We start from the raw sequence: 15,772 nt of genomic DNA, 5'->3' as shown, positions 1-15,772 counted from the left end.
CTACTGGCCAAGGAAGTACCTGGAAATAATTAAAATAAGCACAATAAATATTACGCATGATAAAACACAGCTTTTGACACAGTATGGGATGATGCTGACAGTGGTCAGAGGCACGGCGGCACTCTTGCAAAAGTACAGCAGGTAGAAGAGGGCAGCGTTGTGTGTGGGCAGCTTGAAGGAGTCAATCAGGTTCAGCAGGACCAGGGAGCTGATGACACACAAGGCCTTGACCAGGGTGCTGCTTCTCTTAGACTCGGTGTAGAGTGGAGAGTGCAGGCCCAAGCCCAGGCCAAACAGGGTCCCCATGCTGCGCATCAGGATGGCAAAGGAGGAGGTGTTCATCTGGATCCACTCAGGCCTCGCGCACCACTTCTGGGCTTTGTCCATTGTAGACAGCAGGTCCACACCCAGAGCCCTGAACAGCAGGTAGAAGCAAACAGCAACAGAGGTCAAGAAGAGGGTGACGAAGAGGTAATTCTTCATGCTGGCATCGTAGATCCACTGGATCCTATTAAAGGCCTCGGCCACAATCATACCCATGATGACTCCGAGTATGACCTGATGGGGGAAGTGAGCCGCGATAAAGACCCTGGAAAGACAGACGCATGCCTGGACAGCCCAGAACACCATCCACAGAATGGTCTTCAGGTACCAGCTCTGGCCGGTGGATCTTTTGTTTTTATGTTTCTCGTTGGTCATAATGGCCAGGATGGAGGTCACTAGTGTGTAATAGACACTTGCAGTTCCCATAGCGTGGCCGGATGGGCTGCCTGGTCCAGTTTCACACGTCATAGGGTACTGCTCAATATGAGGAGCACTGGTGTTGGCATAGTATTGTGTCTCGTGAACCCACCAGTAAGGTCTCCCCTCAAATAGAATCCATTTGAATACCAAGTTAAGCCAGTCGCCGATCGCAGCCACCCAGATTAGCTTTGTGCCCTCCGACGAGCGCAGTTGGAACAAAAGGGGGAAGAACATAAATAAGGTATTCCTGCGGTCTGATGCCCACGACACCCAGAGGAAGAAGCCATCCTTGTAGTAAGTCTGCAGGTAGTGTGTGGCACTCACCCCAAAGCCCCGCATGGGATCCATTATACTGTCCATCATCTTAGCATTTGCTCTGCTCCCCACGCCCACTATCTAGCTTTATGCAATCAACCTTGTGCTTCTGATATGCAGTACAGTGTTAGACATAAACATGACAATGGTGAAGACTAAGTTACATAACCATGAAAACGATGTAGACTACGTTTTCTTTGACGTGTTGCTGAGAAAAAAGCTCAGAAAATCCAAACCACCCACAGACCTGCTGTTTTATACTCCACAATCTACCACTCTAACGCTTCATGAAGAACTTTGATGACGTCACCCATCTCAAATCCCTGGTGATAAGTTATTGTCAGCCAGAGTAGATTCAGCCATCAGCCAATGAGTGTGCAACATGTTTGACAGCCTGTCTTTGATGGTGCAGTACCCGTTAAGAGTATTTGGAGGCCAGTATGGATCCGTGTGGAACTCCACATTTGGGCAAGACTGACGTCATATTTGATTCTGCCTCTGTCATCAAATATGATGTCTGGCATACACTCATTCAGGGATTTGTGGGATATGGATACTACTAGGCAATGTCCGGTGGGATGCATGCCCTTCCAATTATGCAATACCCGTAGTCAGAGTACTTAGTGTGCAGTACACTGTACCCATTATCAAAGTAGCCTACTTGTAGGCCAGTCTATAACATCATATTGATGACAACAGGGATATCCACATATAGGCATATAAGGGACACGATACAGACATATACAGAGATATAGAGATTTGTGGATTTATAGGATGGACACATACTGTACGCACGCATGCACGCACATGCACACGCACGCACGCACGCACGCACACACACACACACACACACACACACACACACACACACACACACACACCAAGTTTGAACAGATGATAAAATAATGCACCACATTATATTAGGAACACAAAGTCTGTTGTGTTAAGTTCAATTGAATGGTTGTGGAATCTGTGGATCATATAACTTTAGACAGATGTAGGAACTTTACTCAGTTCTCCAGTAGATGTCGCTAGATAGATAGATACACTTTAGATATTATATGCTTTAGATAGATGGATGCATGGGATGGATGGAACTAAACTGCTAACTAAAACTACCAACTCTTTTGCTCTTGTTTTTAACTCTTTCTCTTTCTTTCTTTACGTATTATTATTATTGTTATTATGCTGCTGCACTGTCTGAAGGAAGCCAAACAAAAATAAGTTTTACTCTTATGTACCTGTACACAAGATGTAACAATAAAACTTCAACCTTGAACCTTGGATGGATGGATGGATGGATGGATGGATGGAGACCAGTTTGAGACCAGTGGGTTGAGACATTTACCTGTCAGTGCACAAGGGGGGAGGCTATTTAAGGACCAGGTGTAGCAGACTCAGGTGTTATGCCCTTTGTTCACTGTTGTAGTGATATGAACGCAAGGCCGTCCCCCAAAATTGGACTTATGCGGATACGTGCATTTTTGGATATTAAAGACAAATTAGGTTTTCTCCCCACAAGCTCACAGGGCCAGAGTAACTGTGGACGTCTGACCACCGTGTCACCTCAGCGACCCCTGGGACTCTGAGGCGAGGCCCTTGCAGGGCCATAAAGATAAGGATGAAGAAGGAATGCAGTTTGCCAGCCTGAGCTCCGATTACACACCAAGCCACTCTCTCTCTGTCTCCAGCTTCCCTCCACTCTGGAAGTGAAGGGGGGGAGCCCAAAGTTATTTATGACATGCAGGAAATGGACTCAGGAAAGAGAGAGATGACATCACACACTCTCACACACACACACACACACACACACACACACACACATCCCCGCTCTCTCTCCCTCTCATTCCCACTGGGACAATGGGACAAAGACATTGTATTGCAAATATTATGTCCTTGGATCGAATGCCTGCGGGCCTGGCCCCAGTCGGGTGAAGAAAGGAACTATTGAATGTGTTGTGTGTGTCGCCTATGGATGGGTAGTAGAGCCCACACTGTTTTGAGTCATTTACTAACAAACCTAACCTAAATGTATATGATGCGGAGATATGCCTGAATTGCATTTTTGATTTCACGTACAATGAGAAGCCCAAAGAGACTCAGTGACGATGCGTCATCAAGGGACGAACAATAAGTCAATATCATTCACTGGATGATGTGTGTCAATATGAGATCTACACTAAGAACTGGAGGCCGCCTCCCTCACCGTCGGTCGACCGGCCCCCTTTCTATAAAGACAGAGAGACCCCCGTTCTCTCCCTCTTCCTGCACCAGAACACCAGACCACCAGCTCTTCTCTTCTCTGATCCCAAAGGACCAAAGGGGGGGTGGGAGAAGGGGTGAGGGGCGCAGCCCCCTTGCACTCTATCTCTCCCACCGTACCCTGGAAGAACTCTGACCGCTCTCGGGACTTTGAAAAAAAGGACTGTCGTGAAAAGCCTCCCAACCAGGTCGTATGAGTCTTGAACATGTGAATTGTGGCAACATCTAACGATATGCTGTATGTATGGTTCGGTCTCTTCCTCCCTAAGGCTCCATGATCCATTCTTTTCCCCTTTTCTCATGTCCAGATAGCGTTGGGTCATTTAAGTATCTGTTCATTTCTTTCCACACACGATATCCTATGTTTTACTTTATCTACTAACATTTAAGCCCTCATTTGAGTGGGGGAACTAATACATTCCTTTTGGTTCTAAGTTATTTAACTGGTTCCCTAGTAGTTAGCATATATTGATGGAGAGCATGGCGTTACAGGCCGGCCTCCCTCAAAATATGGCCTACGATGGAAACCTACATAGGTCTAAGTCATGACCTTTGAGGACAGCACCAGCCTGTCATTAAACGTTGAATGAAAGATCACCTAGTTATGACGTACAACGAAATGCAGTGGCATTTCTGATCATTTTTGTGCATTTATTTTCATTAATAAATTTCTGAGACTATTTTTATTAAGAAGGCGTGTGTCATTCATTTTTCTCTGTTTACAGTAATACTATTGGGATATTTATTGCAAGTCTGACAAGAACTCACGTTACTGTTACAGTGACGTAAGTTTCAATATATATCAATATATATATTGTAATAATTCATAAATTATATTTATATGATTTATGGAATATTACGTCCTGTACCATGCTGAAGTTATGATCTCGGCGTGTGATTCCTACAGGTGGTGCCCCGCGTTCGGCAGACTCTTATCCCAATACTGTACGTACTGTAAACACCGAGATATCAAAAATCATATTTTTGATAAAAAAAAAAAAAAAAAAAATTTAAATTTTTTTCTGGTAAAAATAAGAATAATAATAGGCCAATTATTGTTGTTGTTTTCTTTTTTTTTTTTTCTCGTAATCAATTTTAGTGAATTAAGTTGATCATAACTGTGGATATCTGTGCTGAAGCAAGTCTGTCTGCTGTCCCCAGTGGACGGACGACAGCTGAGTTGAATAGACAGTAGCACTTTTGTTGCCCATAAGTGTGTGAGTAAAGAGCAGAAGTAAGAGCCTCAAGATTTTTAAGAACTGTTTTTAAGCAGTTGTTGGAAATATTGAGTTTAAAAAAAGCATAAAAGGGGTTGCTGCTGATAACCGCTGAATGCAAGTTGATCCGCCCTTTTAAAACTGTTTCAAAAGCGTTCGGCAGAACGAAGGAGACACAGTAAAAAGAGTTTTTGTCTTCCCCCCGGGAAACAAATTAAGAAATGTTTTAAGGTGAGTCCGGCACTCAAAAGGTTGAAAAATATTCTTTTTAAACTAGCTACTTAGAAAGAGCCTTTCCCTTTTAAATCCTGACTAATTTACAATGGCCTTTTTATGAATAAAAAGAGAAAGATAGTTATCAGATAACAAAAATCTAAGCAAAACCAAGTGTAAATTACGTCTAAACTGGACTGAGATTTATAACTTTAGTAAAGCTGTTATGGTCTCTAGGAAACCTTTTAGATAGTTTTAACTGTCTTAAAAGGAGGGGATTACTGAAAGGATAGCAACTGTGACGCTTCCTCCTCGCAGAATCCCATTAAAAGCTTACAGACCGTGTTTGAAAAAAATAACAGGTTGAAACTTTTGATTTGGAATGGTTTTATTTTATTCCTATCCTCAGATTCCCAATTTCAAACCCCAGTGGCACAGAGCGGAATGGAAATTCTGTTCTGACCACTGAACCAGGAAACTAAGTTTATGGGTCTTTGTTTCCCTGAGTAACTTGATTACTGGAGGTGGGGGTGTATCCTCTCTCTCTGAGAAAAAGGACAGTAGCCTGGTTCTGACTAAACCAGACAGCTGAAAACCATAGGGCTCTGTGAGACTAGAGAGAGGAGGTGAGACGTTAGAGATGTTTTGGGCTTGTCTATGTCTTGCAGAGCGTGTCTCAGATTTCATCTTGACCGGCTAACAAGAGCCTACAGAGTGAAATCTCAGACACTGTCACATGGCTCCAATAAAACACCTATTCATTCATAAAAGTTCAAGACAAAGAGTAAACAGCCCTCTTGAATTTTATGGACTAATAGGTAAGCCCCCAGTGACGTAAGCACGTTGGACGGTGAGGGAGGTCCCCTCTTTTAACCTAAGGGAATTAAAAGGCTCCCTCCGTCATGAGATATTTTCCAGCAAAGTGCATTTGGGTAGCATTAGGCTACTATTTTTGGAGGTAGTGGGTGTTTGTTGTCACACTCCAAATGTCTTGCTCTGGTGTTTTTCTAACTGAATCCAACATGGATTGGGGGGGAAGTTTTACAACCTTCATGTGAGGGCCCTGCCACTCAGCTTTGTAGCTTCCAACCCAAATGTTTATCCAGGCGTGGACAGAATGACAAGAAATCACCCCTCCTCCTCCTCCCTGCTTGGGCTCAACATAAACATGTCTGTTGAATATTGTGATACTGTGATACTTGTTTGTAGAGTACTAGGACTGAGAGGTGTACCGATCAATTTAAATGTTGTTGACTTACTCCTAAAATTAAGACAAGCATAGGAACTTTTATTGAATAAATTCTATTCAAGTTCCCAATTTATCTCAATTAATCTCCGCCGCAAACTTTGATTTATACTAGCCTACTGTGGCTACCTGGCTTTCAAATGAGCCAAAATTCTGAAATGAACGACATGCAAAGACTTGGTGTGATTGTTTGATTATTCCAAATTTTACCTATGAGTTCACTTAATTTGATTTTGAATTCATGATTCTTATTCTGTCGATCCAAAGCCATGATTTGTTGATTGTTAAGAGAACAACTACATACGATGGTTTAATTATGACAAAACTCTGACTGAATCGAATTGGATTTCAACGTGAAGTCATCATTTTATGGTGATAATAATTTTTTTTGAAGATTTTAAACAATTACATGCTAAATTGCTGTTAACATTTTTAACTTTTCGAATAAGGATTCAAATTTTAATGTACTTTAAGTCCTCAAATTTTTATCCTGATGATTTCAAAGTTATGTTCGTCTATTTAGGAAACAATCTTAGGCTATTAAATGATGAGAGTCTGTTACCAGACGATTAAAACTAAAGGTTACGTGTGTGGCCCCAGTGTTCTTGTCTTCAGCGTAATGTACTTGCATATGGGATAACATATGTAAGGGTATTACGAAGAGGAGACAGGATGACTAGAGGGTACATATGTAAGCCCAGTTTTCTTATCTTCAAAGTGGTATACTGGCATATGTTATCCCATATGTAGGTATATTACGAAGAAGAGACAGAATAACTATAAGTACCGGATGTAACCCGGTTTGAGAAATTACAGCACCTATTATTTTACCTCCAGTGCCATGCTGTGAGGCCTTGCAAGTTCAAAAGGGACTTTAAAGAAAGGAATGTAGGTGACCACTGCTAATTTCACCATGATTTGATGGGAGCCTAAGTATAATTGGTTTAATGTTTCCGCCTCAATTCAAATTAAGGACAAAACAATGGTATAGGTCAAAGTTTGGCAAAATCCTGATCAAAATAGTGCTTGTTTTGAGTAAGCTCGAACATTTTGCCTTTTTCCCTAAGAAACCCAGTTTCTTTTATACTACCATTCGGAACTAGGCCCATAGTCCTAAGTGTGTATGAGAGTAGTTCCATGCTATTTGTTCCGGTTAATCCGGGCCTCCGATTTCTCTGGGAAGATTGGACTGAAATTGCATTTCACTTCAATCCTGTTTACTCCCAGTTAAATGAGAAAACGATGTCACTGCACACTGCTACTGCATACTGAAATTAACTAAAAGTATTTGATTGTATGCCACTCGTACGCAATTTTTGCAATCTAGTCATACTCACCAAGCGCTCAAGTGTTAAAAATCCAATAACAGTATCACGATCATTCAATAGAATTCCGTATACACTAGAGTATCCTCTCAGTGATACAGTGTTTACATTGCCGGCCCATGCAGTATATATTGAGGCATCAATTTTGTTTGTTGTGACCACTCCGAAAAAAAAAAAAGGAGAGTGCCCAAACAAAGACATTTGTCCAGCACGAGGTGATTAATGCACTGAGAAAAGACTAGGTGGGCTGTATTGAGTTGAGTTGAGAGCCATGACTCCACCGTTTCAAAAAGGTGTAGAGATCAGGTTGCTTCAACAGACCTGTACAACTGGAGCTATAAGAAGTCCCCTCCTGTCACAAGAGAAATAGAGTCATGCCCTATACTCTGTAACAGCCAGAACAGTTGGTATGGCGATTTTTATAAGCAGCCATAGTTCAAGGGACGTAGTTTACCTGTGTTTGTGTATCAGTCAAGAATGATACTCTGTGAGTAACTAAAGAGTAGCTGCAAGGTTGCATGCTCTTAAGTGAAACAAATGTCTTCAAAGCGTCTACAGACCCTGGCCCCAACGCTACATGTGTCTCCTCTGTGCTTTCCTATGGGGGGGACGAGCAGTTTTGATCTGCTAGTTTCCCCCGGACAGATGATGGTGATACAGTTGTGGGAGCTATATATATAGACATGGGTTTTGTCTCCGCCAAAAATCACAACAAAATTTACAAATTACATAACGGTGACCTACTATACTTTGTGAGTGTATGAGGTCTCATATGGTTAGCGCTAACCGTATCTTAGCACCTCCCTACACAGCAGTATAGTCAGATTCCCCACAATCAAGGTCGCGTCACGGTTTGATAGACAGACCGCATGGAAAACCAATGCGCGTCCTACCCTAGCCAAATGCTGTCCTCTTCAAACTGACCCGTAATCTAACTTTGAGTGCAAAATTGCTGTCCGGAAGGAAAGCCGTGTTTTCAACACAAACCCAGCAGGCACGTACAGCCTGGCGACTGCGGTCTGGTCCTTCCGTGACATTTCAGTTAGCGCCATTTTGAATTACGTCAACACGCCCCTCCCGTTTATAACGTCACAGCACGTGCAACGGCTTTGTGGAGCTAAGAACTCCTTCCCCCACTACAGTTGAGCTCCAGTGAGACATTCACTTGAGATAAAGATCTGTGGTGGTGACGTGACGTTGTGTGAAGACAGACTGGGATCCAGTGTTGTTTTTAGAGGTTTAGCTATGAACGGTGCGTTCGAATCGGCGAGAGTTTCACTGTGAGTTTGACAAACAAAACCGGGGTGACAAAAGTTTCATCTGGGTCATTTGATTGACAACTCATAGACAGAGCCTGGTGGATCCAAACCCAACGGACCATAGTAATTTTCTGAGTTAAAGTTTGAGCTCGTTTTAAAGTAAAGGGTTAATAAGTTAACTGCTTAATTCGGAAAGTTAATCTTAGTTCAGAATTGGAAACAGATTATTAATTTTTGTTCCTTTGTAAGAAGAAACACAATGAGTCTGGCGATTGCAGAGTATTTTCGGCTATAATTCCCGGAAATTTTTCAATGTTCCGGTTTCTAAAGATACTCTGCAGATTGTTCACGTTTATTCTGGAATTTCTATAAATGGATAAAATTATTTGAAAAAAAAAAAATTTAAAACAATTTTTTTTTTGGATTAATTTTTAGAGATTGAATTTAGTTAAAGTTAAAAAAAAAAAAAAAAATTAATTTTTCAAATTGAATTTTTTTTTTTTTCATACTTTTTCTCACTTCTCTCTGATTAGTTTTTCCAAATTTTAAAGAAAAATTTTGTTTCCTCTTTTAATCTCGGTTATTTTTGGGAAAACCCAAGGGAACCTTCTAAGACTTTCCCCTTAATCAAAGATACTTTACTATTCGAACCAAATAAACGTTTATTTAAAAAAAATAAAAAAATAAACTAAACTAAGGAACCTGGGACTAATAATCCCTCTTAAATTTTTAGGTCTCGAACAAAGCTAAACACCTCAAAATAATTATCAGGGAAACCTTGTCTCATCTTCACACGGCCTACTAAGTACGATTCCACTAGTACTTCACCAGTTTTTGCTGCATGTACCACTCCTTCTAGTTTTGTGTCCTACCCTAGCCAAATGCTGTAGGGGGGACCCTTAATCTTGTGTGCATTACAAGCAACCTGTGCTAAACAATTTTTGTCTATTTCAAAATGTCATGTCATGAGACGTAGGGGCCGTGTTTCTGTGTGAGGCGCGCAATGCACCCTCCCAGAAACCAGTCCTGCCCATGACGCATGACTAGTAGTCATAGCAACAGACATGAGGTTGACGCTTGTACTATATTTTCACACAGGAGTGACGTAAGCCTACCGCCCCATGATGGCTATCTAACCAAGACACACCTCTGGGTCATTTAATGATAGGCGTATTCTTTAAACTCATGTAAACCACTGCGGCTGAACTAACCATGATCATCGGGGTCGTTTAAACAATTCCTATTACCTTTTGGTTTATGCAAGTCTATAGGTCCCCGGACGGAACTTATAAGTGTTGGAATTGTGTGATATATTTTTGGGCACTGCCTAAAAATCAATAACTTATGTGGTCTGCTATATCTTGTAATTGTAGGGCGGGCATATGGTTTGCACGCGTGGTATGAGAAAGCACACTTCGAACGTGTATGAAACCGCCCCATACAAACCAATATAGTAGTCACCCAAAACCCATAGGCGTTAATAGTTAACTGCTTGATTCAACTTCAGGCCCATGCGGTGTTGAAAAGTTTTTCTTTCTCCTTTAAAACGACACATTAAGTTTGACGGTTGTAAGAAACTCTCGGCTATGTAGTTTTATAATGGATTGAATTTATTTTCATAATCAATGGTAACTAAAAACGTACCTATAATCTACTATTTACACTGTTACAAACTGTTTTTCCTAGGACTAGGCGCTGTCAATGATACTGACGACCTATGCTAAAGGTACCAGGTGTAATCAAAGTGTTACTATGTCCAATTAAAATTGGACCCAGGCATTAGTGCTACTATAATTTCTTTTGTGGCTCCTGTCAATAAAGCTCTTCTCCTTATGGGTCAAAAGCTTAATGAATGGTTGCAGCTCGGATAGATTAGGCACATTTGACACGTGGCTCCTGAAGCCCGTGCCATTTGCTTTTACTAACTACACTTGGGGCCCTCAATGGGCCCACCATGTCTACACAGACACCCTGACCGCTGGAACTCGATTTCCCGCCCATATAGTCTACCTCGTGGCTCGCTATGCTAAGCCACTTCACAGACCCCAACCCTTATGTGATACAAAACTTGGCAATTTCAGGTGTGACATTATAATGCGGCGCTGATCAATCACTGCGACAAGCCTTGTTGACTACTCAACTCCTCATAAGGGGGGTCAGTCATAAACAATGATATCACCCTAAGATTGCCAACTGTTGACCAAGTCTGTTGACACAATTCAGGGACAGCAGTGCTGAATGCTGGCACCAGGTGCTCATGTCAGCCTATCTAATGATAGCTTGAGGTAACCCCAGGGTGACCCCAAGAACACGTGTAAGTTATGGTCTAACTAAACCTAGTTGACAATGGACCAAGGCTCAAAAGCCATGACAGCATGGTGCCCAAATAGACATATTGACTTTAGGTAACTAAGTAGAGGTCGCCATGTTTGTAGTTCTTTACTGTGGTAGGGTTGCAGTTAACACACTGAAACAAAATCTCCGACCTCTCCCTAAACAAGTGAAAATGTGCTATATAAGTCACAGCTACTAAAGGTTGCTGAACACTAATCGGATCGGAAACTAACAACATCATTTAGACATTCAGAGAAGACCATCCTTGCATGACAAGTCAAGTGTTAGGACTCATTTGATGAGTTCAATAATACTTTCAAGGTTTCTTTTGTTTTGTTTTATTTTGTTGCTTGTCTGTTTTTCTACATAGATCCAAGACAAATACCAATAGGGTATTAAAAACCAAAAACTCTCTCCCACACAATATTAGGAATGGGATAAGAGCCGTTTTGTTTGTGTTTGTTTTTTTTTTTTTTGTTTTGTTTTCCTTCAGGAAAAAACTCATAGAAGTAGGCTCACTTTCACAAAGAGCCACTCTGACTGCATGCTACCCCTTGTGTGTGTCCCCTATTATCATGGCCCTTAAACCAGCTGCTCACCACTCAAAGCAGCCTGTACTCTGAATAGAGAAAGTAAAAAGGTATACCAGAAATGGGTATAGAGACCCCTATACTATGGTCTAAACATCCTCTTTCTTTTCACCTCTGCGCTTTTCAACCTTGGTGTGTATGTCTCGAATGTGTGGCTTTAGTAGTGTTGCCATAATGACATGTTAAGATGATTACCGATCACAGAGGCCGGAAAGTCTCTGGGCCGTGTCCAATTTTTGGGTTTTTGCCCTGCTGTTTTCTTTTTCTTCATAGACTGATGAACCCTTGATGACATCAAGGATCCATCAACCATGAACAGGGGGGTCTGTAGTGATATGAACGCAAGGCCGTCCCCCAAAATTGGACTTATGCGGATACGTGCATTTTTGGATATTAAAGACAAATTAGGTTTTCTCCCCACAAGCTCACAGGGCCAGAGTAACTGTGGACGTCTGACCACCGTGTCACCTCAGCGACCCCTGGGACTCTGAGGCGAGGCCCTTGCAGGGCCATAAAGATAAGGATGAAGAAGGAATGCAGTTTGCCAGCCTGAGCTCCGATTACACACCAAGCCACTCTCTCTCTGTCTCCAGCTTCCCTCCACTCTGGAAGTGAAGGGGGGGAGCCCAAAGTTATTTATGACATGCAGGAAATGGACTCAGGAAAGAGAGAGATGACATCACACACTCTCACACACACACACACACACACACACACACACACACACACACACACACACATCCCCGCTCTCTCTCCCTCTCATTCCCACTGGGACAATGGGACAAAGACATTGTATTGCAAATATTATGTCCTTGGATCGAATGCCTGCGGGCCTGGCCCCAGTCGGGTGAAGAAAGGAACTATTGAATGTGTTGTGTGTGTCGCCTATGGATGGGTAGTAGAGCCCACACTGTTTTGAGTCATTTACTAACAAACCTAACCTAAATGTATATGATGCGGAGATATGCCTGAATTGCATTTTTGATTTCACGTACAATGAGAAGCCCAAAGAGACTCAGTGACGATGCGTCATCAAGGGACGAACAATAAGTCAATATCATTCACTGGATGATGTGTGTCAATATGAGATCTACACTAAGAACTGGAGGCCGCCTCCCTCACCGTCGGTCGACCGGCCCCCTTTCTATAAAGACAGAGAGACCCCCGTTCTCTCCCTCTTCCTGCACCAGAACACCAGACCACCAGCTCTTCTCTTCTCTGATCCCAAAGGACCAAAGGGGGGGTGGGAGAAGGGGTGAGGGGCGCAGCCCCCTTGCACTCTATCTCTCCCACCGTACCCTGGAAGAACTCTGACCGCTCTCGGGACTTTGAAAAAAAGGACTGTCGTGAAAAGCCTCCCAACCAGGTCGTATGAGTCTTGAACATGTGAATTGTGGCAACATCTAACGATATGCTGTATGTATGGTTCGGTCTCTTCCTCCCTAAGGCTCCATGATCCATTCTTTTCCCCTTTTCTCATGTCCAGATAGCGTTGGGTCATTTAAGTATCTGTTCATTTCTTTCCACACACGATATCCTATGTTTTACTTTATCTACTAACATTTAAGCCCTCATTTGAGTGGGGGAACTAATACATTCCTTTTGGTTCTAAGTTATTTAACTGGTTCCCTAGTAGTTAGCATATATTGATGGAGAGCATGGCGTTACAGGCCGGCCTCCCTCAAAATATGGCCTACGATGGAAACCTACATAGGTCTAAGTCATGACCTTTGAGGACAGCACCAGCCTGTCATTAAACGTTGAATGAAAGATCACCTAGTTATGACGTACAACGAAATGCAGTGGCATTTCTGATCATTTTTGTGCATTTATTTTCATTAATAAATTTCTGAGACTATTTTTATTAAGAAGGCGTGTGTCATTCATTTTTCTCTGTTTACAGTAATACTATTGGGATATTTATTGCAAGTCTGACAAGAACTCACGTTACTGTTACAGTGACGTAAGTTTCAATATATATCAATATATATATTGTAATAATTCATAAATTATATTTATATGATTTATGGAATATTACGTCCTGTACCATGCTGAAGTTATGATCTCGGCGTGTGATTCCTACACTGTGTACCATGCACTGTACCTGAGTGGATGCATTAATAATGTAAGCTCGCTTATACTCTTTGTTTAAAAATAATGTATTGTTTCTTATAATATTGTACAGAAATCCATTCATTCCCTATCCCGATGGTTATGGCTCTTTGGATCCTTGTGTTTATGCACACCAGGTAGAGGATATGGTCCAGTATAACCTGCACCTGACCAGTGACCACATGGTATACGGCACCTTTTTTCTGATGGATGTAAATATATGGATAGATGGATATACTAGATAAATGGATAGATACAGTATGATAGATGTGAATCAGCATTACACCCTGAGCGGACTGTCTGCAGCCCAGACATGTTCTTACCTGCAACACTATGCTTCACTATGATGTGCTGTTGTGACACATGCAGTTTCAACATAACTTGCCTTGAACACTAAATCTTGGAGACAACTGACTACTAGGCTATTTAGTTTCCTTGCTTTGGATGGGCAGAAATTCACTGGACTCTCTTCTCTTCTCTTCTCTTCTCTTCTCTTCTCTTCTCTTCTCTTCTGAAGGCAACAAGAAAGAGGTATGTCTATATTCTATTAAACGAACTCATGCTAAAGACACTTTAGGGCAGTGGTTCTCAAAGAGCGGTCCGACCAGGAACCCTCTGGGACTGGGTTCCTTCCTTGAGAGAACCCTCACAGGTCTGTAACTCTCTCTGAGTGTACAAATGGAACCAAATGGACCTGTAAAGGCTCCATTTTTGGTTCCATTTGCACACTCTCTGAGTTATGAGGGTCCTTGAAATAAAATGTAAGTTTGAGAACCACTTTAGGGGAATACCCCTTTAATCTAAACATGAATGGGGCACACATTGTGTGTGTGTGTGTGTGTGTGTGTGTGTGTGTGTGTGTGTGTGTGTGTGTGTGTGTGTGTGTGTGTGTGTGTGTGTGTGTAAGCTGTGTCTCGATCGGTCACGGGAGCATTTGAAGAGTGACGTCATCCGTCCTAAACCGGGTAACAACCCACCATGGGTAACAACAATCGTTGAGAGAGGAGCTCCTCGTCCCGTCCTGAGCTAAACAGGGCTCTTCTTCTTCTTCTTGAATAGCTCAAACTTTTTAATGTATTCAGGCCGCCTCAGACCAGTGTGTGTACAGCCAAGGAGCACTGTTTTGTTCTCCTTTATGCCTGTTGTTTTTCCCTGTTCGACTCCACTCCTCCACTCACTCCACACGGGAGGACTGCCCAGTCAGGCTAATGTCAGTTGTTTTACCGGCTTAATGGTGTTTAAGGAAGATCGGTTCCGAATCAATCTTTTTTTACCCTCTCTCTCTGGTCGCTCTATCTCTCTCTCTCTTGTCGAGTCTTCCAGCGATCTGCAACTTTTATAGGGTAAGTAAAGTGTTCCAATGGTGAATTCACACGAGAAAGTTCATGTAGACCAGTGTGTTCACATTGTGTGGGAAACTGGCATAGCTAGCCTACTCTTAGTTGGTTTGATACAGTGAGTCCTGATTTCATTTAACCACAGATTGTGCTCGATCTACAAGCTCACAGCGCGTCTCATTATGTGAGCTTGTAGATCGGCTATTTTCGCCTGCTCCTGCATCGGATGATGATGATACATCATGGATACATCATGTCGCGCGCATTTGCTACTTTGTGTCAAACCGCACCAGTTTGTTTCCAAATGCTGCCTGATAGAACTGTGTGTTTCTGGCAAAACGCTGCTCCCTCTGGGATAATAATATAATATGCCTCGCTATTCAGGCTACTTAAAACCCTGTTTTATTGTTCACATTTACAGGCGTTTTCTGTTACTCAAGAATGCTGCTCTCTGATAGAAAGTGGGGTTCAGTGTTGGTAACGTTTTACTATAGCCCGTTCTGTACAAGCTGGTCGGTTCTCTACGTGGGGTCCGTCCAGGGACCCCCAGGGGTCTTCAAGGGGGTTCTGCAGGATCCCCTGCGAAAGGATTTTAGGAACCTAATGGACCTATACTGATCTGTTCTCCGAGAGTGCACAAATGTATCCAATAATGGACCCTTATTATTAATATGGGTCCATTTAGTTCCATTTGTACATGCTCAGAGTTAGATAAAAGTGAGGATTGTACAGTGAAGGATTGGTTATTTATTAACAGTTTGCAAATTGTACAGAGGTATGGTTTACAATGATTTTTAAAAGGATAACACAAAAAGCCC

General features: G+C 42.3%; 2 protein-coding genes across 6 annotated transcripts in view; one reads left to right on the top strand and one right to left on the bottom strand.

Moving 5' to 3' along the window:
- On the bottom strand, positions 1 to 1,107 carry LOC308078891 (glucose-6-phosphatase catalytic subunit 1-like; the record flags this gene model as incomplete). The annotated part of the gene is made up of 1 exon (XM_080420234.1): positions 1 to 1,107. One exon carries the CDS (start codon positions 1,105 to 1,107, stop codon positions 1 to 3), a length of 1,107 nt encoding a protein of 368 aa, XP_080276360.1.
- A 12,768-nt stretch (positions 1,108 to 13,875) lies between these two features.
- Positions 13,876 to 15,772, top strand: part of rai14 (retinoic acid induced 14) — a 62,906-nt gene continuing 61,009 nt past the window's right edge. For 4 of the 5 annotated variants that reach the window (XM_080418749.1, XM_080418747.1, XM_080418748.1 and 1 more), the window contains exon 1: positions 14,573 to 14,960. The gene's annotated coding sequence lies outside the window, so the exon portion shown is untranslated. Of the gene's footprint in view, positions 14,149 to 14,572; positions 14,961 to 15,772 lie in introns of those variants that run through there. The other variant, XM_080418745.1, reaches the window with a different exon arrangement.

This window comes from Gymnoscopelus braueri (genome assembly GCF_963280865.1).
Source record: "Gymnoscopelus braueri genome assembly, chromosome: 22".
NCBI classification, from domain to species: Eukaryota; Metazoa; Chordata; class Actinopteri; order Myctophiformes; family Myctophidae; genus Gymnoscopelus; species Gymnoscopelus braueri.
The sequence above is the reverse complement of the archived record's forward strand: the minus strand, read 5'-3'. Positions and strand labels throughout refer to the sequence as shown.